Source organism: Solea senegalensis, linkage group LG8 (assembly GCF_019176455.1).
Source record: "Solea senegalensis isolate Sse05_10M linkage group LG8, IFAPA_SoseM_1, whole genome shotgun sequence".
NCBI lineage: Eukaryota > Metazoa > Chordata > Actinopteri > Pleuronectiformes > Soleidae > Solea > Solea senegalensis.
In genome coordinates, this window is record NC_058028.1 from 21,366,421 (window position 1) to 21,392,615 (window position 26,195).

At 41.8% G+C, this 26,195-nt stretch overlaps 1 protein-coding gene across 1 annotated transcript; it reads right to left on the reverse strand.

The window, feature by feature from the left end:
* Positions 1-1,219: 1,219 nt before the first annotated feature.
* Positions 1,220-26,195, reverse strand: LOC122773035 (melatonin receptor type 1B-B-like). The gene is made up of 3 exons (XM_044031403.1): positions 25,904-26,195; positions 3,263-3,381; positions 1,220-2,177 (listed from the first exon to the last, which is right to left on the reverse strand). Exons 1-3 carry the CDS (start codon positions 26,097-26,099, stop codon positions 1,428-1,430), a joined length of 1,065 nt encoding a protein of 354 aa, XP_043887338.1. The 5' UTR covers positions 26,100-26,195; the 3' UTR covers positions 1,220-1,427.

Consider the following 26,195-nt stretch of genomic DNA (forward strand, 5'->3'; position numbering starts at 1 on the left):
TGGAGTTACTCCCACTTTCCACAAGATTGTTTTTGTTCATTCTGTAGAACATTTATGTTCATCCTAAAGGCGCTCGATGGGGTTGAGGTCAGGGTTCTGTGCAGGTCAGTCAAGTATAGCATAGCATAGCATAGCACAGCACTGTCTGAAGTGTGAGGAGTGAGGAGAAGGGGTTTAGAGCCCAAAGCCTGATTCAAACACATGAACTGAATTGAAAGGTGCGGCCAAACACTTTAGTCCATATAATGTTATTTCCCTTGGAAAATGTATCCATCATTTTAATAAATGAATCTTTTCAAAGACCCTCTGGCAGTGAGAGACGGGTTCCGTTTGAGAACGACTGAGTTGTTTGTGTTTGCATCAGGGGAGATTCATTCCAGTCCAGCAGGCGGTGTTACCGTGGAAGACTGAACAAGGTCATGAATAACGAACATTGTTATAAATCTAGTGGTGCTACTGCTGCTTCAGAAAAACAAAAAAAAGAGTTCCCCTAACAAAGCAAATTCAAAACTCCTGAAACGCTGGCATTTTAATGTGAGATTACTATGATAGTTTTGACAAGCTATTGAAGGGATCTTAAATAAAACACCGGAGTCATGTTCAGCGATGCAAACCCTGACCTAATGATACCTGAACTTTCAAAGAGAACGACTTCCCATGCAGAGACTTACTAGGAGTCAAACATGTACAGTACCCGGGTTAATTAAGACCCCGGTCCCTGTTTCTGTGGTCGAAAACAAAGCTTACGTCTCATTCCTGGTCCCAGTTAGGGCTCTGCTCCTGAGGTAGAACTATTGAGCCTGGTTTATACTCCGTCATGCAACGCTTGAGTCTATCAAGTAACAGAAAGACGAAGAAAAAGAAGTTGCCTCATACTTTCGTCACAAATTTATCATGCAGCGTGATTTCTATTCACCGTCTCCATGGAGACGCCTTTCATCATCACAAACTGTGGGACACAAACGTATTGTCCCTTTTTCCTCTCTAGATTTGTTTGAACCAAAATCTCTTCCTCCTCAACTTTGTGAAATCAGCATAAGTATAACGAGGAGTATAAATCAGGTTTCAGAGTTGAACAGCTCTGACCACTGTGTTTATCCGACAGGCGCTTGATCTCTGTTACGTAAACGAGCGTATAAATGTCATTTTCATCCTCACAGTTTGTGTAAAAAAGAGAATTGATCCTGACGTGAAAAAGAAAAAAAAAGAAGACGTGAAATCCAGGTGACGGCTGAGCATATAAAAACATGTTCACACCAAATTTTGATGAGCCATAGCTTTCGTGAATGGCACTCTTGACTGGATAACACAGCTATTGTAGCCAATATGCTAACCTTTAAATCCTAGTCCTCTGTCACTCTGTATGACCAGAGTGAATTGCTTTGGCACTGTCGAGATCAGAGTGTGAACAAGGAGGAAAAACAGTGTCAGACACTTTCTCCTTTCATTTGTTCATTGTTATTGAGACCCGGCGAGGGTTTGCTCCTCATGCCCTCGGTGCCCCCCCGCGACGTCTCCTGGAAGAAGAGGTGCGGCATCCACACCGACATGACGATCCGCTTGTATTCCCTGCGGAAGTTCTGGTTGAGCAGGCCGTAGATGACAGCATTAAGGCAGCTGTTGAAGTAAGCCATGAAGTAGCTGACCACAAAGAGCCACTCCGGGATGTGAGGTGCCACTGCTTCAGGGTCTATCGCAACAACAAGCCCGATGAAATTGAGCGGCGCCCAACAAATGGCAAACAGCACAAACACCACGAACATGGTGATGAAGTTCCTCAGGTCACTGGGTTTGATGCGAGGGCGAACCTCTGACTTGACCTTGCGCCTCACCTGGATGACCAGGATCCAAATGCGCAGGTAGCAGAAGGTGACCACGGTGATTGGCACGAAGAAATGGATGACCACCACTGTGATGGTGTAGGAGGTGCTGACCGTCTGCGCGAACGTGCACGAGTAGACGCGCGGGTCGTACTGCAGCGAGCCAACGAAGAAGTTGGGCACGATGGCGAGGACGGTGAGCAGCCAGATGAGCGCCACCAGCAGCAGCGTGTTGCGGTAGCTGTACAGCTTGTCGTAGCTGAAGCTGTGGCAGATGTAACAGTAGCGGTTGATGGCAATTCCTGTTATATTGAAGATGGATCCAATGACGCTTAAGCCCATGAGGAAGCCGCTCACCTGAGACAGAGAGAGATCACAGCTTAGTGTAAGTCATGACTGTTGCGGTGTAAGTTTTGTTGTTGATATTCTGCCGTGACAAAGTGACCTTCACTGGTTCTGGACTGCATAATAAGGTCAAGGTTTTTAACAGTACGTGATACACGGCAGTGAAGGTTGCTCGTCTTTGAACCAGGGGAAGCTCATTTCAGGCCCAGTTATTTATACATACATTCTGCAAACAAGGAAATGGGATAATTACGTAAAGCTGAAATGCTGCAGTAGTGTTTTTATCATTTCATATTATGTACAAACTAAAATGGGCCACACGGTGGTGTAGTGGTTAGCACTCTCGCCTTGCAGTGAGAAGACCCGGGTTCGAGCCCCGGTTGGAACAAGGGCCTTTCTGCATGGAGTTTGCATGTTCTCCCCGTGTGTGCGTGGGTTCTCTCCGGGTTCTCCGGCTTCCTCCCACAGTCCAAAAACATGCAATGTGGGGAATAGGTAAATTGGACACTCTAAATTGACCATAGGAGTGAGTGTGAGAGTGAATGGTTGTTTGTCTCTATCTGTGTGTGGCCCTGCGATGAACTGGCGAACTGTCCAGGGTGTACCCCGCCTATCGCCCGATGTAGCTGAGATTGGCACAGCACCCCCCGCGACCCTCTGGTGGAGGATAAAGCGGTTAGATGATGACTGACTGACTGACAAACTAAAATGGGCTATACCACCGAGCACGTAACACACACCGACCAGCTGTTTGTCTACAGACTTCCCCCTCACAGAAGCCTCACAGGACAGAGGCAGAAAAGGCTCCGCTGTCATGTATGTTTCTGCAACATGTCAATCAAAAATCGGTTCCGCCCTTCAGACAGTTCCTCCAATCATCATGCAGAAGCCCAGCGTCTGCACCCGCCCATCCGCAGTCGTGGAAGCTGAGCTTCCCTGGAAGTGATGCTTTTGCCGCAATCACGGCAAATTCTGAACAAACTAGTGACACCTTGCGCTCCATGTCCAACGCCGTACATATTTGACTACATTCTAGAGGAAGCTGAGCGTCTCCTTGTTGTCTTAGAGCAATCGCCACTGCTACAGCCATGGCTCACCTTGCACTGGGTCTCTCCTAGTGACCAGCCATCATGGAAGATGGCATACAACACCAGAGGGTAGGGGTAGAACGCCACCACCAAGTCAGCGAAGGCCAGGCTCACCACAAAGACGTTTCCTGTAAGCACAAGAGAGGAAACAGTATCGTGGGAGACAGTGAGTGAAATTCCTGGTCCTTGTACTGAACATGCATAGCTACACCACACCCATCAATCACACGTAGAAAGAAAACAATGAGCTAATAGGTGAGTGCACATTATTCTCTCAGTGTTTAATGTGATCCATCTCAAACGCTATTCTTGTACTTAATTAAAGTTCTTTTTTAACCACATAATTAATGTGACGCAATTATTGCTTTCAGTCATGTGGATGACAGCACATTTATCTCCGTCTTTGCTGAGGACACATTAATAATCTAATCTAAGCTTGTGGTTTACAGCCCGTGGAGCAAAAACACACCTTGTAAGTTACATAGAGAAAAATCAAATCATTGCACTAATGGTCCAAATGGTTGGAGTGAGTTCCTTAATTCATCACGGGTGCATTTTGAGTGCAACGTGTTTTAAAACCAATTTAGTTGCCGTCTCTCATTCCCTTCATATCCATGGTTGATAATAATATTAATAATAATAATAATAATAATAATAATAATAATAATAATAATAATGGCTTATCCAGGTACAATAAGTATCTACAGCAGAAGCACTTTCACTTTGCACACAAGCAGATTGTGTTTTATTTGTTGCTGTACCAGGGCTTCGTTTAGACTGTCCAAATGGACGTCAGTGCAGTGTCCAAAGAATAGCAGCTGTGCAAACTTGTGTGTGTGTGTGTTATAGATCGTAGTCGAGAGGACCCAAAGAGCAGAGAGCAGGAAGAGTAGGTGAAAAGATAATTGGTCCAAAAAAAAGACAGACTTAGTTTGGCAGGCAGTCAAACGAAACACAGCAGTCCAAAAACTAAACCGAGGAAGAGAAGTATCTGGGAACACAGGAAACAAAAACAGACTAAATGTACGAGGAAGGCAGGGATAACTGAGCATAGGTGAAACACGTTAAAGGCAGAAACTACATCATTTCAAAGTCAAATAGACTAGTGCAGTTCTTTCCAAGACTACTTCTATGTAGCTTATTCCTCGCTTTGGATAAAAAGCGTCTGCAATATGCTTAAATGTAAACGTAATTAAAAGTCACTAAACCTGAAAAGGCAAAAATCCCAACAGTAGTCTTCTCCTGCTCCTCTCGTACACATGCCAAGTGTTGCTGACAATGAACTGACCTTGACGACCGTGTGTGAATGACGTGTGATTTACGAAAACACAGCATCTACTGTAGATGCACTGTATGAATGTGTACGTGAGCATGTAAAGCACTTTCAATGGTCTTCGAGACTAAAAACTAAATATTCTTACACCATGTGTCACTCTTACACACACACACACTCTGCTCAACACCCTGTAACCAAACACTTTCCTCTTGATGTAGAGGAAATTAAACTGTCAGTGTTGTTTGATGGTTATTCACCAAACCTGAAAGAGGACAATCTTCCCTTGAGATTATATTTATATTAGAAAAAAATGACACATGGCTCGTTTAAGCACTGGCTCCATTTTAAAATGTCCCGTCATTGTTCTAAAGTGGACGACCCAGACAGGACAGTGTTATCTCATTTGTCCTTCTGCCTTGAGGGAGATGATTATCCAAGGCAGCCGAGCCACAGGCCTGCGGCTGTGATTTCTTTATAAAACCGTTTACCATACAGTATCATCAAGAATCATCAAGCATGTAAGGTTCCGCAGTTATGATGCGAGAGAGCATCAGCCTTTTCACCATAAACCTCTGAAACAGTCCAATAAATCACATGATATATTAACCCTTTAACAGCTGCATCTCAAAATGTCCGTTTGGACCCGTTTTGCTTATTTTAACCATAAAAAAGGGCCAGAAAATGTCCTTTAAGTGCTTTTTCCCATTTTTCCAGAATAAGTTTCAATGTGTGGCAGTTACTGACAATTTACTGCATGTTAAAATATAAAAAGGAAGAAAAACAAAAAGTTCTATTTGGAAAAAACACTGTAGTTGGGTTAGGCTCACAAAGGCTCAGCCTGGTTTAAAAATACACAGTTTTCCCTGCTTCTTTAATGAGCTGAATGCATCATGTTCCTTTAAGAGTTGCGTGCTCTTAAAAGTGAGAAAACACTGACAAAAAAAACCTATCAAAGCTGTTAATATTAAGAATCACGCAGACGACACTGCAGCGAAACATCCGCTCAAACTGACCCGTAGTCTACGTTAACAGTAAATGACAAGGCCAAATAAATTATTATTGTTGTTTGCAATTAGCAATAAAAGTTGAGAAACGCCATGATGGTACAGCGTTTATCATAGTGAACCACTGTGCCATCATCATCTTGGCGAGAAATGACAGCATATTGACAGAAAAACCGAAACCACCTGAGACAATGAACGCTGTTTTTGAGAGCATCCCTCACGGTTTGACCTTTTCAGCCTGCCAATCCCCTCCCTCCTTCTCCTCCTCCTCCTCTCAGTGGTGACCTCTTCGCATCATTCAGCAGCAATGAGAAATGACGCAGTCAATCCGAAACATGAAAGCTAACTGAGCGTTAGGGTAGAACTGGGGTAATCTCTCATCTCTAATATCTAATCTCTTTTCAAGTGTCAGGGCATCGAATGGCTGAAGAGCCAAGACATTTCTCAAAGAGAGGGTTTAGTGTGGAGAAATCCATGCAGGGAATCAGAGATTCTGCCCCCCACACGAGTGGATTTTCAAATCTATTTTAATCTTGAGAAAGTACAAGATTAGATGATCTAGTCAAGACTCCAAACACTGAGATTTGGGATCTATCAGAAACTGACTTGAGAATATAAACAGACACAAAGGTCTGTTTTATATGTGTGCGATGAAAAAAGAACCCCTCGTAACCACAGGATAATTTGGTCAGAAAATCAGCCTAAAAATCGGAAGCACCAACGATTGTTGGAAGGACAGAAATCTGACCAATTATCCTCTAGTGTGAGGCAGACTTTAGGTGACCTAAGGTGCACAGTGTGGGAGTGAAGTGTTTTTAGTGGCTCTGTGTGTCTGTTTGTGCTTCCACACTTGCCAATATGACCAACAGAGGCCGCCAGAGGCTTGTTGCGTGAATGGGGTGAAGTCTGCCATCTCTGATTGTCTTTGAAATGTGGTTGCACAAAGTCAGTGATTGGGCTGATCAGTTGTTTTCAAACCCAAATCACAATTTCAAACACCACAAATAGCTAAAGCAAGGGTTGAAATTTAAGATAAACGTATTGTTTATGTCGTACGGCCCATTATTATTATTTAAATGTCGGTGAAAAACAACATTGTGTGTAATAATACATGCATGTTTGAAGCAATCCATCTCTTTAACCTCTCACACTCAGTGGAATATAGAGTAATTAGTATCAATGACGCTCTTCATTAAAGTCATTTTATTTTACTGTAAATATTGCAATTAGATACGTTCCCTTAAGACAGATTTTATCCAAATAAAATCCGTCAGCCACAGTCTCCACCTTTTGTGTCGTGTCAAATACTCACTTTCAGCACCTTAAAGTGCCAAAATCCCATCCTTATAAACTGCATTTTAACATTTGTCTCCCTTTAGTATTTCTTTCTAAAACCACCATCAGTCCTAATCAGAACAATAGACATCATTTCCAGTGTTTCCTGAATAATTCCTCCGGCCACAGCTGCCACCAGCATGAAAGCAATAAAGTCTGACAGCGTTGAGGTGTCCTGTGCTACAGTGCTGTTGTCGGAGTTGTGACGGTTCCCTCAGCCTTCAGACGCTCCGGTGAAATGCAACACGACAGACGTTGCTGACAAAGCCACTGAGGTAAACACTGAGGGATCAGCACATGAAGTACATCCCTCAGAGACTGTGACCCACAGAGGAAGCATCACAGAACTCAATATTTTATTTCCATTTCAAACCAAACAGCGGTTCAAACACTTAGTGGGCGACAGATTTCGCTAAACATATTTAACCACTGTGTGACAGTAACCCTCACCCTAAAATAGACCGTATTTTTACAGAAGAAACTTAAATGATTACAGATTATAATGTTGATTTGGTTTCTCACTGGAGTCTAATGATACATTTATCAGAATGAACACATTAGATTGGATTCTACATTTTTGTCAACAGCCTGTTAATCCCGATGTGACTGTTGGATTATTAATGGTTGCCTTGAAGTGAAGTTTAACACAATGAAATACATGATTTAGGTGATCTTTAAGGGATTAGGTCATCCCTTAAAAAGGGATGTTAATCTGTGGCCTATTCATCCATTTGAAAACATGGAACTGCGGATGCTTTTATTTTGAAGAGCAAGTAAGCAACATGCTGGTTTTCAGGCTGCGTTGCTTCTTGTCGTAGCATTACTTCCTGTTTAATACATTGTGCCGTTGTACAAACTGCAGCATTAAGTGAGCAGAAGAGACACGGCTCAGTCATTATTTCCCCTACACAACAATGATGCTTCTTGACTGGGAATGTTTCTCCATTTACTTAGATGTCAAAAGTAGTCAGTGACACATTCTTTATGCTGAATCAGATTTCTGATTCAAAGCTATATAGTTTGGGCTTAAAATGGCATTAGTCTGCAGTGACAGTCTTTCAAGGCGGGCAGTTTGAATTGTTTTGCGTCTGTTGTTGGTGCCTTTGACTGGGACCTGTGAGTGTAAACTCATCTGCCGGAACAGCAGCTTTTTCTAGCGTCGGACCCATGTCTTCGTTCATGAACCCAGCTCTTGATCCAATCACAGATCTTCAACATCCGGAGATTTGTACCAAGGCTCAAACAAAACTATTCTGTTGCAAATCCCATCTGTGTTTGAGCTTTCAGAACTGCTGCCTGTGTGCTTCTGGCACTAATCCATAAGCCCAGAGAATGGCCTCTTTCACAGTCTTGTAGTCAGAAATCTGAGCCACAAACAATGACGCATAAACACTGTGAACATTCTGGAGTAGCACTGGCCAGGATTCCTCTGTAACTCATCCCAATTTGTCTCAATAAAATGGAGGCACAGGTTGGCTGTTTCGAGCTAAATCAAAGTCTTTCTCAAACAAATGACCTCCTGACTTTGACTTTCCCAGTAATCCAACCAGCTTGAGCTTCATGTCTAGCCATTTTAATGCAACTTCAGCAGTAGGATCAGCGACTCCCACCTCAGAATAATCAGTAAGAATCGATTTCCCCAACAAATCCGTGACTACAGTCTGTTTCATTGCATCTTTTCTGCTTCCTGATGTCAAAGTAATGCCAAACATGGATTGCAGGAGTGCGTTCCATGTTTCTTTTGCAAAGTGCATTTCTTAATGACCCTAATCCAATTTTATTTACTGCAGTGAACAAAACAGACTTCCAAGTGAAAGACATTTCCCCAGAAAACAACCTTAACGTTAGGGGTAGTGTTTGTGAAACTCATATGGAAACACCCCAACAAATGGGACGTTGTGTTTTCTACAGTTTGGGATAAAACTTTCCACAGCCGCCCACTAATTCTACCAAAATGACCCCACAAAGCCACAAATTGTAAAACACATGAGAAGAAAACACATTTTTCACAACACACACCCAACTCAACAGAAAGTCAACTGAAGGTGTTGACTCTCTGGCAGCAAAACCCAACTGAACAGTGACTCTCCAACCTGCTTTTGTAACCTCCCAGCCAGGCTGATCGCCTGCAGCTGTGGGAGATCACAGGTGCACCCAATAGCCCCTGATTAAGCGACCTGTGACTTAGATTCTGTGTTTCTGTCTGTAAAATCTACTATTTATTTATTTATTTATTGATTGATTTATCTCTGTCCTTCTTTCTGCTTTCTTTAGTGGATCAAAAGTGTGTGAGGTCAACACACTTCTGATAAAGATCAACCCCGCAACTATAAAAATGAAATATACGTTATATTCAAATAAACAATAATGACAGAAACTAAAGATTTATAATTATTATAATTTGAAGTTAAAGGGGGGGAAAAAGTGCCATAAGAAGCACATGGAAGATTTTGAGTTCTATAGAGCCAAAAAAAAGCAGCTATGGGAGAACACAGGTGCACCCAATAGCTCCTCATTAACAGACCTGCGACTTAGATTCTGGGTCTCTGTCAGTAACATTTACTATTTATTTACTTCTGCTTTTCTTTTTCACAGCTCCAACGTGGTAGTAAAATGATGTGAGGTCAAGACACTTCTGATAAACATCAACTCACAACTATAAAAATTAAACACAAGGTATATTAAAATAAAATGACAACAATAATGATACAGACTAAATAATATTATTGTAATTTGAAGTTAAAGGAAAATAAAAAAACACAAGCACATGGAAGATTTTGAGTTGTATAGTGTCAGAAAAGTTCCAGGCAACTGTGGGAGAACACAGGTGCATCAAATAGCTCCTGATTAACAGACCTGTAACCTTTCTTTCTTTCTTTCTTTCTAACTATCTACATTTCTTTATCTTTTCTTTCTGTCCTTGACATCAACAGTGTGTCAGGTCAACACACTTCTGATAATTAATGAGTTTGCTTCTTATCTTTGATCCACTATTGACTAAATATTGAGGTAAGGGCACAGTAAGTGGAACCAGTGGGAATACATTTTTTGCAGTCAGTGTCTCTTGAAGAGACAAGTGAGAATACAATGATCTACATTGTTATGAAAGATAGTGATGACACTGGTATGATAATAATAAAGAAAAATGTCACTGCATAATTAAACTGACTAACATCTGTGTTCTGGCTTTCCAAACTGGCATCTTTCCAGAACAAATAAGATAGCTAAGCTAATTCCACTCTTAAGAAATGGTTATACAATGTAATTTGATTCAGAACAAGTAAATACAGCAATACCAATTCACAATGGTATATTCATTTAGTTTAAAAATGCATTTGATACAATAAACCATTCATTGTCATTTTTCAGATTACACAACATCCACAACTGGATCAGACGTTATTAAGGAAACATGAAACAGTTTAAGGAGACTAGGACACTACGTCAATCACACACAATGTGGTGTTCCACAAGGGTCAGTTTTGGGCCCAAACCTTTTTCAGTGTTATATATCATATCTTACTGTGGCTGCATACATAACACTGAAACTGCTTTACTGTGGTGTGACCATAACAATAATGATCCGTTTTTTTTCACAGGGTAAATTGCAAACCCTCCCAATGACTTGCAAGGCCTTTACTATCCTTCCTACGTCAAATCTTTATATGTGCTAGACCATAATCCCTAGGGATCAGTTCTGCTACTAGCTGGAATTGGCTCCACCCTTGGATACAAACGTTGTGTAGGTAGTGGATAGATTCTTTGATCTTTGACAGTAATTGTTCTTATATAAATGTAGTGGCAAACGTAAACGTAATTCCAAAGCCACCCAAAGTTGTTAGGCAGGTTCCTATGGGCTTGACTCGTAGGTACTGTTTCAGATCCTCAATCCCCAAGGCAAGGAAGAGTCATGTAAGAGGTTTGCACATTTATTTCCACTTGCCTTACATCCAGATTACATTTCCATCCACATATATCCAAGCCTCTCTCGGATCAACAACACATAGAAATATTCCCTATATACCTAGCACAGCTTCTAACAGACGTCCATCAACCCAAATTGCTAAATATTTCTCAGTACATATCAACCTACCCCTTTTTTGTGTAGCATAACTTGGCCCTAGGTGTCAAAGCTTCCCCCATAGATGAACTCTGTGCAGCTCCCTTCAACTCTGCAGCACTAACTCATTTTGTCAACTTTTGGCTTATTTTCTGGTGTATTTTAAGTGGATAAGCTATAAAAATCACACACACAAACTTTCAAGCCTTTGCTGTAGGACAGTACTGAAACGTTGGTGTCCTGCTCATTATTAAAGTAATTTAGTGCAAAGATGGAGGGTCAAGTCAGTTGCTGGGGATATACTGTACCTCTCGTGGCACATTCATCCATGGCTGCAGCTCCTACTTCGAAAAAGTCAATAATCTGAGACATGTCAAGTGGATGTGAGCAATCAGCTACTCCCCTCAGGGCAGGCATTAATAATGCAGCAGTGATGATTCTCTCTCGTCACAATAATTTTTGAATTAGCTCCATCTGTCGTCACTGTATCCCGGCACTTTCATCTTTAAAGCTGATTAGAAAACCAACATCCCTGTGCATGCGTGGGTCATAAACAGATGAGGGGCCTCACAGCACAATCATTCATATAGCTCACTGTGAAGAACCAGCACATATATGATGATCTGAGAGCACTCTAGCACAGTGCTCATCAAGTTTTTATGCTATATTGTGTAACCTTTTATTTAATATTCATGGATTGACGTCAGCAATGGCATCACAGTCATTCATTTAATGAGACTGTTGAGTTGAATGGGTTGATCTTCATGGAGACGTTTCACAAAAAGCCTGCATGACAAACGCTCTTCACAGGAGAAGGGGGTCCTCCACACTGTGTCATCATCAGGGCTATTCTGGAAAACAGTCATCCCCAGGGACGAGGTGTGAAACCCACAGATGAGTAAATGGACACACCACAATTTGGCTTTGCAGTATCTCGACAAGACCACAGAGACAATCGCATGGTTCTGGATTCTTGGAGAGGAACTTTTAAGGAGTCTCACGGGGTAGAATCACGTCGGCTACATATATCAACTACATCAACGTTGTCAAGACACTGTCAATGACTTTCTGCTTATCCATAGACGAGTTTCTTTGTATGACACATTCATGGTCGGCACACACTCCATGCCTGCTCATAGGGCGTAACCCATCTGCAGAGGTCTGCGCCACGGAATCAGTCCAATCAGTCCAAACACAATGATTTGTTGTGTTTATTACTCTTTTCCAGACAACTTTAAAGCTGTGAGGCCATGAAAAAAGATTTCTACTAGCAAGATGAAGTGTTTTAGAAAGCAATTACAGACTTGAGCTTTAACCACTACTTTAAAAACAACAATTTTTGGTTTATATGGTGTTTAAATTATTATTATTATTATTTCTTTTAAAAAAGCTGCCAAAATAGGTTATGTAGCCTGTTCACTGACAGCCCTTTCATATAAGCACTGCTACATCATGGTAGCAGTGTGGTTCCAGTTCCCAAACCTAATTATGAACCACCCGGCAAGTTCAAACAGAAAATAAATGGGTTTGGAACCAGCTCTAGTGGTCAAGTCAATGTAAGCTATCGGAGAAAGAACAAAGGACAACATGACGGTGAAAATGTCAAAGGAAAGAGAACATAGTGGTCTCCTGGAGAGACAAAATCTTTGGTGCTGATTTGGGAGTCCCTTTAATTGGAACGTGGAGTAGCCTGTAATCCTTGCTTTGGAGTTCTCACCAACATAGAAACCCATTCAAAGGGTAATAGTGAGCTTCAACATAATTTTCTTTTATACTAATACAGCTCAACAGACCAATGAGCTCACACCACAAAGGTCATGATAGAGGTATCACATCTTCTATGGACAGTCCAATGTTGGCAACGTTAGCACTATCACAGCCCACAGGAGGTAATTACAGCCATTCATCAGTAAGGCTAGCCCATGTGCCAGAGTCATTAAAAGTGAATCCCCGAACTCTTACCCATACATCAGTGGAAGCAAACAGGATTTCAGCACATTGAACGTCTGCTCTGAGGCTAGAACACAACACACAGGAGAGTGTACATGTGGGGCATGTAAAGGTTTAATGGCGACCTTCTGACCCCCCTCTGCCTGTAAATGTCCATGTGACCTATCATAGTCCTTTTCCCTCCCCCACCTACACCCACCGACACACTGTTATAAATTCCCCTTTCTCCTTTTTACCCTTTCCCCCCCGATTACCTGACATTCCATCCCTTCCTTTTATCATCTCATCTGTCGCCATCCATTTCTGTCTTCCCTCCAAACCCTCACTCTCCACTATCCCACACTTGATTAGAATTCTTCCTATTATCCCTGTTCCATTTAAGCCAACCACTGGGGGACCGGTTACATGTTATGCGAGCCAGTTGTTTGGGAGATGAGGCTCTCCTTCAATTCCGCAACACCACGGCTGGCAGAGACAATCCGAGAATGACAAAGCTCCCAGCTGATTGATGGTGACAGTCAAGCACAAAGAAGGACAGATAGGGGAAGACAACCCATCCTGCTCTTGGATGGCTTCAATGCATATATACTGTATATGGCTATACACACTTACTGCACATAGAGGTTTTAATGCATTAAATCCTGAAGGTCCCCAGATTACTCATCCTGCCTCAAAGATCCAACAAATGACAACGAACAAATTGTTTTCTCTCAGTTGTCCTGAAACTGGTCTTCTTACTACCTCTGATGTAAAGGCAGCTCTATAAATGACCAAATATCTTGAATAATCTTTTTCTATGACGGCCTGCACCAAGCCTATGATCACAGCTTTTCTTTAGGGATTATGATTTCATCAGTTCCTCTTTGTTCCTCTTTGGAATATTGTTGTGGTCTATTTATTTTGAATTGGACTTTAAGTTGTTTTCAGTTTATTTCTTGTTAGTTTCCTTTGTTATTTTTTTGTTTACTTTGTCACTTGTCTTGTTTAAAGCCTGCCTCACACTAGAGGATCATTGGCCCTTCCAACAATGCTTCCAATTTTAGCCTGATTTGAACAGACTACCTGAACAAATTATCCTGACTGAACAGTGATTGGGGTGTGAACAATACCCCGCAATCACCAGTGAAAGTGAGCTGAATGGGAAACGGATGTTGCATACTTTTGTTTAGAACCGTACCTTGTACAAGCCAGGTTGATTCCATCTTGGAATCTCCTCCCTGCAATCATAAGAGTGTGGTCCTGCGTCTTGACTCGAATCTTCTAGTCCGTGCTTTTTAGGATTAAAACATCAAAAACTGGTTACAGAATTTGTTGTGTCTATGGACTTTACTGGTTGTTGTCTAGTTTCCCTCTACACTGATTTTCTGGCCTGCCCTGATGTGTTCCACCTGTGTTCAATCGTCTCTGCCTCTCTGGTGTATTTCACTCTCTGAGTTGATAAGTACTTTGGATTTTCCGTTTGTTTCACATTCACCTGCTTTTGAGTATGTCTGCCCCTTATGTTCAGCTTTTTTAGTTATTTAATTAAAGAACATCCATTAAAGAATCACTTTGAGTGGACATCAAGTCAATAAAAATGCAATTAGAATTCACAGCCACAGAGAATTTAGAGTTCCTTTATAATTTAACCTGTGAAGTGCTGTGAAACTGCTGACTTACTATTACTTTAACTTGAGCAAACTGTAGCCATAAAACCAAAATACATTTGTACTGTATTTCTCTGTGTACATTATGTATTGTTATTGTTTAATATTATTTATGACTTGGGAAACCATTGGAAAGAGCAGTAAGTGAATCTAAGAGCTTGTTTCAGAGAGCTTTATGAGCCAGAACATAATATTCACGAACTTGGTCCTTGGTGATTTCACAGCTAATTATCACCACCTACGATCGTAGTATCGGTATCTGAGGACGAACTAGAGGCTTAAATGCACACACTACAATCGTTGGAAATAATAATGTACATTATTACCAATACCAAACAATATTCAGATGCTTGTAAATCTGAATTCCCACTTGTTGATATGCTTTTATTACTCTACACACACACACTACCATGTATTAGCTGTGTGTGTAATCAGCCTGAAGCCTCCACACACTTGTGTCACTAGAGGAATTAAAGTCATTTGTGTAACAATTTTCTAACTTGGCTTCATGCTTTTCAACATTACCTCAGGGAGATTCTTGCACATTCACAACACAACTACTAAAAAGGCCAACATGTTTAATGACTGGAACATAGAGGAACAGTAGTGTGGTGGGCAGGACTGCTATCTCGTTTTCATTTCTCTCCCCATGGGGTTTATGTTCATTTTAGTGCAATGAGGTGTCTGAAGCGTTCATCTTCATCTATTTGGACCGTTAACTTCAGAATCCTTTCACCATCTTCTTGGTTTGTGGACATCAACTTAGCTGCGGTTTAGTCATGGTGTGCTGTTGCTGTTGTAGATTGTCCGTTGGGTTGTTCACATATCACGTCACCCGCTCGACTGAATCTATGTGAGAGAGAAACATTTCCCACTGTCTCTAGTGTCTCTTCGTGTCATGTCACTTTTCTTTTGTTTGTCAAAAGAAATTCTTATTGCATGTCAAAAAAAAATGGAGAGAAACAGCATTTCCACCATGTTGGTCACAACTCATTGACATGCTGAACACATTCTCTCTCTCCCTCTTTCTGAGTCTGCTCCTCTTTCTCCTCTTCTCTACTTCATCTCCTCATCTTTATGAAGGAGAAACACAGTGGTTCACCATTCACTGTTAGTCAAGAATGCACCTCATTCAAAGTGTAAGTTGCCAACACAGGCTGACATTTGTAGTCCCTTCACCAAAAACCTTTTTAATGCTTGGAAAAATGAACTCTTAAAGGTGACATCGAATGCTTGTATCTCACATATATGTTAGTTATGGAGGTCTACTTACATATATTAACTTGTTTTCATGATTAAAAACCTCCTAGTCGCTGCAAACGAGCCGATCAAAATATCTCCTCACTGATGCTCTCGTCAGCCGTGCCGTTTCAGACCAAAATTACACCCCTAGAATGTGGACTGTGTTGTGATTGGCCAGCCAACGAGAGCTTTCCTACTGTCCTGTGATTGGCCAGGTACCTGGAAGTGACGTAATAGATAGGCCAGCACTCACATACACAGCTCCCCCTTCTGGCACGGTGGATGCTCTGCATCTCAGCAGCTACAACGAGAGTAGTTCTTCTTCTTCTGCGGTTGAATGTACGCAACCGGATGTGCCCGCACTAGGAGGCGCTACGGTGGTGAGAGGAGTGGTGAGGATTTCTGATGACGACATCAACCTACGGAAGTGCCGATCCGCTTCGCAGAGCCCAGGAAAACAAAACAACACTATTTTCTCAGCAGTGGCTGAACTGTTTGTTCTGAAACTTTAGGGTTTCATAAACGAGGTAATGACGCAGATACACACACAAATGCAGCGTTAATTGGAGCTTCCGGTCTATGTGGGCTTTAAGTGTAAGAGGCTTCACTTGAATCATTTATGCAGAGGCGATAAGAGGGCGCAACTATAGAGCGGTTAAGAAACGACTTTTATTGCATAAACACAACATAATATGCATACGAACTGCTGTACATGCAAACATCTAAACATCTATGTTTCTCTGCTCTCTCGTGAGACATTACCGGGGCAACCATATACAGAGCAACACATGCAACTGTTTGGTTTCTAGGGCTAAATGAAGTCTACAACGCTACGCAGCAAGACCATTACCTTCTGAAGGTCACCAGAGATGCCTGACACTGTTATGGCCCATTATGGGTTGTGTCACACCTGACATTAGGTGGCAGGAGGGATGGACAAGTCCCCAGTCTGTCACAGAGACAAGCGGCCACTCCCACCACGTATTGTGTGTGTCGCTGAACCATGGTGAGCGGAACATGGAAATCTGAGCCCATGAAAGGCATGGCCAGCATACGACCACAGACTCTATCACTGCATAGATAAGTCTTTGACATGTATGTGTCGCGATACAATTGCAACCAGATTGCATCTCCACATGATTCAGCTCAGTCTGATTGTGATCTGATCACAACTAAAACATTGTGCAATGAGGTATAGCAAATATTTCAAGTCGATTTGGTGACGGTTGATTTGCTCCGCATCACCTGGATCATCAATAGATGTGGAATTCACATCCACCCACGGATGACCAGTAATTGAATTTACTGCCACTGTGACCGTTTGCCTGTTATGATTACTGCTCTCTTTTACATTTTACATTTCTGTAAATGAAATGTGCTATGCAGTGTTCTGTAGGACAGAGACATGGGAGTTTTGGACTAAGAAGGCACAGTACTTGGTAAATGAAGATGATAAAGGAAATCAGAGCACTCTATCCTTAAGTAATAGGATTCAAAGACTGCTTCTGTATGCGTGACCAAATGCCCTTTTAAGTCTGGTAAATGGCACCGCTGTATATATTCATTCATTTCTGTTGCCAACTTAAATGAGCTCCAAGTCACATAATTCAGATCCAGATCCAGAAAACGTTATTGGTCCCAGAAGGAGCGATTCATCTGTAGCTTCCCCATACACAATCATCCACTCTCACATAGCTGAGGGAACAAAAGATTATGCGTGTACATAATTTAATGATTATGTACATTATGTTGACAAATTAACATAATAATGTTGTGGGAATGGTGCGAGGTTAATACACTGGGAGGATCATATACAATGGATGTAATTAAACTCTATTCTCTTACACTATCAAGCTGTTAAAAAAAAAAGAAAAAGATATGTTGTTGTATAATAGCGGTCATGATATGGAAGCTTTCATTACCATTAAATATACATCACTGGCTTCCATAATTGTATGGTTTATGTTAACAGTTTGATGTTGTTGTTGTTGTTGTTTTTACAATGTTTTAGCAGCAGACAGCAGTTGAAGCTTAACAGCATACATGTCTTTATAGAAACTGACTGAGGTCCGTAAAAGTATGAATGCTTTCACAAATATAAATGTATTCATTTACAAAATTCAAAGTAAGCTAACAGAAAGAAATCAAAATTATTATTTTGGAGTGACCACCCCTTTTTTTTCGGCAGGTAGGTTGTTCCAGACAACTGTAACAGAGGAGGACACAAAGTATAGGACAAGATGGAGGCAGATGATGCACTATAGTGACCTCTAGAGGTCCACCTAGTGCACCACCTAGTGGACTAAAACGTTAGAAATTGATTTTTTTTTTATGCTAATCCACAAAAAGTTTAATATTTATTTGTGACATCAGTTAAAAAAAAAAAAAATTGATAATTATATAATAACTGCACGCAAAATATCGCAAAATATTTCATCGATTTCACTCCCACCCCTACCTGGGAGAGAGTCTTGTTGTGTTGCTTGTTGTGTTGTGAGTGCACAGGACAGTCCGTGTCACACCTACACACAACTGCAGCATGTCATGACACAGCCTGTGAATAGGGTTTGTCTACAGTCACAGGTGTGAGAGTCGTTAGCTGCAGGGACTGTTGTCAAGTCTGGAATCCGCCATCAACGCCCCCGAGCGTGGCGGCGTTTTCTCTGTGTGTGTGTGTGTGAGACTCTGTGCTCACAGGCAAAAGCACTAGTTATCTGTTTACTGTCAGCTGCTGGGTTCAGGTCTTTGTTGTCTCGAGCTGTGTTTGCTGGTAACGATGTGGAAGCAACGCAGCTGTGAAATGATGGCGGCCTGCACGCTTTCAGATAATGAGTAAATGCCATGGGAATCCACCACATCACATCACATCACATTACACTGGAGCCGAGTGGAAAGCAGAGCGAGTCACAGAGGGAAACAGAGGCAGAAGAGACACCGGGGCTGCTGGTTTTACTCCAAATGATAAAACCGCACTATCTATAAACACACACGCACGCGCACTACATTAGAATTTCTGAATGAATCTGAAACCTCCTTGTTCTTTTACTACGTCTTAAGACATTATCAATCGCTGCAACTTATAAACAATCAGCCTAATGGAATGTGTGACTGTGTTACACGGCTGTGGGAAATACTTGTAATAACTCAATAAAACATACACTTGTTGTTATCGGCACCATAGTCAGCTGCTGCGGGCAGTAAAAGATAGGGGTCATTAAAGTATATGCCATTCCCATATCCATGAGTGGAAGAATAATAGTTAAAGTTTGGTTATCGTTTGTCCTAACCTTCTCTGTTCCATCCATCCTTTCTGGCTCTGTTAATTCACCTAAACATCCACGACGCTTTATCCTTTATCTATCCATCATGCCTGCAGTGACCCTGTGTGTACCAGCAACGGCACGGCGTCGTTTACTTTGAAGTTCAGTTCGGTTCAGTTCAGTTGCGTCTCTGACAGCCTGTGTCTCAGAATCACCTGCAAACCAGCGACACCTGCCAAACTTCTCCTGCTCTGCTCGGCTGAACTCCTGCTGTTTGGATGCCTGCCAGCTCTGTCACCAATCTGCTCAGTCTGTTGGAGTTTACAATTGGACTCGTGACATCTTTGAAGTAGAAGGCGGACGTCCAACATCTCTGCCACCAGATACACTGAAGGTCCTTGTTTTGCAGGTGCAGGAAAATACACTAGCGTAGCTTTAGAGGGTTATAATGGATGGGCATGCGATTGTGGCACAAGCGTATTTGCATATTGTTTTTGGAGGCAGATGTGCATGATACACTGCATGATACAAAAATGGTTTAAACTACAGAAGGCCTGTGGTTTAAACTCATTTCAAGTCAAATTCTGACAATACTCAGATGTATCAAAAACATTATCAACTTAGTATTGGCACTGATAAGCAGTACCAACATCAGTCTATGATAAAATCCCATTTATACCCATCCGTACTTACTATTTCTACTGTTCTATACTGTTTCCCATATATCATTGAAACTATGGTAATCTGCTGTCACACCTGCAGTTTCTTTCAACTCTCACTGCAATGGAATAAATATAAAAAGCGCAATGATGATGAAATATTGCTACTCCACATTTGTAATTCGCTTCACATCGCTGTTGACGCTCACGACACTAATCCCACACTGGCCTGTGTGTCCTCAGGTGTGTTGGACCGAGGAAACATCTAAAACGTGCAAAAATCACATCAGAAATTCAATGAAAAGTCAACATTTAATGTTTAATTTAATGACATTATTTTTTTTATCCAGACAGACCACAGCTACCGCCTTTTCTCGGACGACTTTAGGTGCAAGTCGTTCAGTCCGTATGCCCACAAGTGCTTGGGAGAGTCAGTTATATGAAGTGAATATGTATAGAAATTCTGTGAGCATGTGAAAGATGGATGTAAACTGTTTTATTAAGTAAGCACCATATAAATGGAGACTATATACCATTTACTTTCCATTCTGGCCGCGACGACACAATCCAGTGCCAATCTGGCATCAGTGTCATCTGAGGCAAGTCTCTCTCTCTCTGCGACACACACACACACACACATCCACAGAGGCCAATGCAGAGGCAGATTAAGGTTATATAATCTTCAGGACAGGAGCCTGGATGCTCCCACAACATCACATTTCCTCTTTGTCTCAGCGCCGCAGTGTGTGACCTGAAGAAACACTGATCTGAGCGCAGCCGACTCTCAAAAGCGACACAAACAGCCGTTATATCAATTATACATGTCTGCTGACATCCTCTTAGGTATTAATAGAGATACTCTGTTCCTTCCTTCTGATTCTTTATATAGACTGTGCCGGTTCTCTCACTGAGAGGGCAAAGTGAAGGGGAGCAGGACTGATGAGGGTCCGGGGGAGTTTGCCGCTGTTTGGTTCAGAAACCCTCGGGGTGTGACTGTTCACACAAGTCATGCATCGGGGACAATGGAGGGAAAAGTAACTAAAAGGCCCAAAAGACTAATTCTGGATTTATTTTCATTCATCCTTACGAAAGCAGTGCAAGTTACTAGTGTTGATTGTTTGAGGTATAATCATGATTTCAGCTTCATAAAAGATATTAGTCACAATAAAAGTACAACTAGAGAAAAATACACTCCATCTACAAATGATGATTGATTGATGGATAAATTTAAACAGAACCCGACCTATTTATCTAAAGCTTGGGTCATGAAAGAAGGAGTGATGAATGACCTTGATGGGCTGAAAGAGAAGCACGAGGGGAGAGAGAGAGAGAGAGAGAGAGACAAGACAATGTCCATAAAGAGGATGAAAGCAGAGAAAATAGGGCAGGGTAAGGCAGAGCGACTTAGAGAAGTGACAAAAAAGAAGAAAATTATTATGGGACATAGATAAGAAATTAGTTAAGTAAAATAGAGAAAGCAATTTCAGTCAAAGCTCAAAAGCAGGAAGAATAAAAAAAGAGAAAATTGAAAGCAAAGGAACTCTGCAGCAGTGCTAATTAAGAGAAAAATGTGCAATAAATCACAGCTCACCTCCTCAAACCTTACTTTCCTGTTTCAATTACATTTATTTATGCTCCTGGTTTTCAATGATGTTTTCCTTTTTTTGGTTTGAATGATTTTCTACATGCTGCTAATAAGTCCAGTGTTGTTTTTTAAATGTCCAAATGAGGACAATAAACTGTCTATCTACTGCATCACCTTGGTCACTAAGGTATTGTTTTTAAAGTAATAATTCTTTTTAAGGTTTCTGGTGCATAAGAAAACTTAGCATTGAAATTTGAATGTCAACCACAGGAATACGAGGACATAAGTCCACCACTACCTTGAAGCACACATGCACACAAAAGAGGAACCCAGGATGGAGGAGACGGTGACAGCGATGGACACAGACAGAGAGAGAGAGAGAGAATTTATAAAGAAATGATGAGGCAGACAGAGAGATGTGCAGACATTCTCTCTCGCTCTCTTTCTTTCTTTCTCTGTATGGCTTGTATCATGGTATCTCATCCACTGTGCCTCAGGAGTCCCCTTCCCTTTGTTCTTCTCTCTAATTGGCTCATTTTCATTAGCTGCGGGATTTCAGGGAATGTAAGGAACTAAACCGGCATTTCAATGAGCAGTGCACCCTCTGCTGATTGTGCCGCACTACATGAGGCCTTACATTTAATTGATATCCTTTATTTACAAGCGGAAATCCAGAATATACTGGGATTTACTGAATAGTCGTGAAACGTATGTGAGTAGAAGAGGTACACGTTTGAGTCTCAGCACGCTGACAGGTGCGTCGAAAAGGTTCCAGCTCTCTGATATGTGACAATTTAATGAAATACAGTGACTATAGGGCAAGTCTGAATGAGCATTGTTGCACTGTCCTCCGCCACACCACTTGGGTGGAAAGCTGACTCCACAGATTTCTTTGTTAGAAACCAAAATACTTCCACTACTTCCAATTGCTCAGGGTGATTTTATCTAAACAACATCATATCACGGCCGTGTTATTCTGATGAGTCAAGAGGGCATTCAAATAAAAGGTCAAGCTGCGCTCAGAGTGCCCTCTGCTGGATCATGCCATCATTACTTCAGGTACTCTGATGCGCTTCTAGGCTGTGTTTATATGGAAACTGCAAGGGTTTCCTTCTTCCCCATTTGGAGTGGAACATTGGAACGAGATCCAGATTTCAGATTAGAAAGTGACAGCCTGACTGCCTATGGAGAGGCAACTGTTTGTCACATCACCTGTAAGGATCTGAACTCTCATTTTTGGTTGGGGCCATGTTGATATTTTGGAAACAGAAGTTCACAGACCTCACCTGCAACCGTCTTGATGTCCGTGCCTACACCCGGCATGGTCTTGTGGGAGCATCCACTTCTTCCCTCCCCCTCTTTCTCCTCCCTCTCCTTTCACTTTTTCCCCCCCGAGTCTGAAAAGGCTTGGTTCTGCCTGGCTGCTGGCTCCACTGCTCACCTGTTACAAATCACCTTATTATCCCTGCACACCTGCCTGCCATCAGTTCGTCCACTGATGGCAGGCAGTTCATCCCCGGCATTCACTAGAACGTGGTAGTGATCTGGCCAAAATCTCTAGTATCCTCGATGTAACATCTATTATCTCCTTGTGATAGTGATTCTACTTACTGACACCATTCCCTTTCAGTCGATTCACTCTGTACAGCAACTAAAGTATGGAATCTCTCGCCTCTTCCTGGCCTGACACTTAAAGTTGTACGTCAGCCGTCTCCTTCAGGGAGCATCAATCATATTCTCACTTCCTCCCCGGACCCACCAACCTTACATTTACCTGCTGTGACAAAACATAATTTGCCATCTGTGGGTGTCATTTCTGGAAGAGCCTGATACGTGGTGGCATTACTGCCTACTTCTTATTCTTTATCTCTCCCTTTCAAATGTGCAACTTGATAGCCACACATTTTAAAATCCAACATCCACTATTTAACATAAGCCTTTTGTGACAAAAGTGCTGTTTCTGAACCAAACTTGTGTGATGATGGTTTATATAACTTCAGCAGCAATGTCATGTTATTAAACAGTGGGGCACTAATCGGAGGCTAGTAAGACTTGCATATTGACTTTGTAAGGCAAAGTCTTGGTACCAGGTACTTTTTTTAGTACCTGCTCTGACGAGGTGAGCTACTATGCGTGACGTCACCAGACTGCCAGCCACTGATTGGTCAGAGTGCCGTCACAGGAAGAGACGTCCGACACAAGAATCAAGCCGAACAATGCCGAACTGTAGATCAGTTAAAAAGACTTGACAAACCAAAAAACAAGAGTTCATCGCCAACAATTACCAGGGAAGTGTTTAAAATCTCAATATTTAACAGAGGCGTTTGGTGTATTTAGTGACAGCACTGCTGATCGCGAGTGGCGTCACAAACCCTGTATTTCAGTCCAGTGACTGTATCAGACGGTCGCGGAGGAAGTGCTGAACTAACTGCTTTACAAGTCACCAGTCACTCGTTTGTGTGTAAAACGAAGTCACGGCAGTTTGCAGCCGTGCAGTGATGACTCCGCCCACGTTGAGTAGGTACTATTTTGTAGTGGAAAACCAACCTAAACACGTTTGCACAAGCACCCTCGCATTACCATAATTAGGCAACGGTCTGTGCCATCAGAACATTTTTTTTTATGGTTTCTGAAAGCTGAGAAGTTGCACGTTAAAGCCAACATGTGGTTATTAACGGTAATTTCACTGGTGCTGTTGCAGGAAGCTGGGGAAAAAGTTGGAAAAATGGAAAAAAAAAAATCAAATTTATTTTAAATATGTCTTATACTGTTCAAATTTCATTGCCAACATCTGGTGCTCATGTCCAACTACAGTGTTTTTCCTCAATAAAACATTGTTTTTCTTCATTTAAAATTGTTAATACACTATTTTAACATGCAGTAAATTGTAAATAACTGCCAGATATTGAGAGTTATTCTGGACACATGGGCGAAAGCACATTTTCTGGCCCTTTTATAGTTAAAATAAGCAAAAACATCTCCAGACAGATATTGACGCTTAGGCGTTCAAGGGTTAATGAATGAATGATTCAGTTGGACTTTCCCAGAAAGCTCTATTGTTGTGTTCCTTTACTGACATCCTTAGAAAATTGACAATTGTAGTATAGTTCAGTCAGGACAATGACTGATTTTAGTTTGGAGATGTGAGCTCAAATATTCACACAGAGCATTTAATGAACATGAACACACACAACCAAGATACCACAGAAGCAAGGAAATACTGAGCTCAGCATTGCCGCCTGCAGACTAAATGAGCGCCACAGTTGGGCCGTGCATGGGTAACGTGAAACAAAGTCAATGAACAAAAGCAGCCTGAGATGAAATCTAGTCCTTTCATTTGTCTCCTGGCGATTGTCTGACCCTGCGCACAGAGCTGCCACGTCTAAACCACAGATATACATTCACTGTTCTACAACTTACACAAGGGCTATACATCACATCAAGTTACATGTGCGTCTATAAAATCCATTTATTCTTCTCGCAACTGCACTGCTGGAACTACTGGCATCGGTGAATGGATTTTCCCAGCTGTATAACAACAGAAATGTTTGAAATCTCTGATTTTGTATCCTTTTATTCAGAATAGGGTCATTGCACATCAGCGAACATTGCTGCGTAAACGCGTCTGATTGCAAGTGGCTAAATAACATCTGTCCATGAGCAAAAGCAGCAGCAGCTCCTTTTGAAGGTCGACAATATATTGTTATTGGTCTCTTGTTGATAGATGTGCTTTTCCCCTCAAATGTTTCCCTGAAATGAGTTTTTAAAATAAAGTGATCAAAGTGATTGATTATTTTCATTCAAATAATAGATCAAATCAACTGGTGATTTATAATATCTGCAATATTCAGATTCTTAGTAGCTCCTACACAACTACAGCTACAACATTAGAAAGACTGAATTTAAGCAGAAGATGCACAATGTCATGTCTGTAAAGCCACACAGGCCTCTGCAGTATTATGATTATAACGTGTCTAAGATGTCAGTTCAGATGGAAACGATCAGTTTTAGGAATAGTAATCCATATTTTAAACATCGCATGGACATGGTTTAAAAAGGTTGCCAGATTTGACAAGTAATGTAAATGAGAGGCTGCACTTTTATGTCCCATTGTCTGTTTTATTTTTACAAACCTATTTGGTTAACGTGTGGTGTCAGCAACAGGCGGAGATTGAAAATGAGTGTGTGTGTGTCTGCTTCATAGAGACAATTATCACATGGTGAGAGGCGACAATAAAGGAACCCAAACGTTACACACATTAAATATCCACTGACAAAGGGTATATGTGAGAGAGCGCCATATTGTTATGGTAAAGCCTTTATCATTTTTCTTCATCTCTGATGGTCATTTTATGAATGAATAGAATACAGTTCTTACATTATATCAACTTTAATCCCAATCTGCATGTTTTTGGACAGTGGCAGTGAAGCTGGAGCACACTGACAATAGGTTTTTGTTGTATAGGCAAACTCATTCACTGTGAAAGCATTCATTCATTCATTCATTCTTTGCTCATTCACAGAGTCACACCAACCTGAGAACAAACACAACCTCTGAATAATCCACGCACATGTATCATAATCTACACACACACACGCGCGCGCGCGCTTGAAATAAATATTCAACTCTTACCCGCATTTCGTAGTTTACGGTTCCTAAACACGGACACGATGACCAGCAGGTTTCCCAGAACGTCCACCACAGTGGTGAAGATCAGCACGCTGGCTAGCGCCGTGACTGCCCACGCAGGACGCGCTGCCTGGTGGCTCTGCTCTGGCCCGTGGTCCGTCCGGTCCTTCCACGGGGAGACATTCCCCGGCATATCCATAGCCTCCCTCAACGCCTCGTGCGCGCCCCGCGGTCGGTGTGACTGACCGCGGACATGTCGCTTCACTGCGATAGTCACAACCTCCTCACCTCCGAG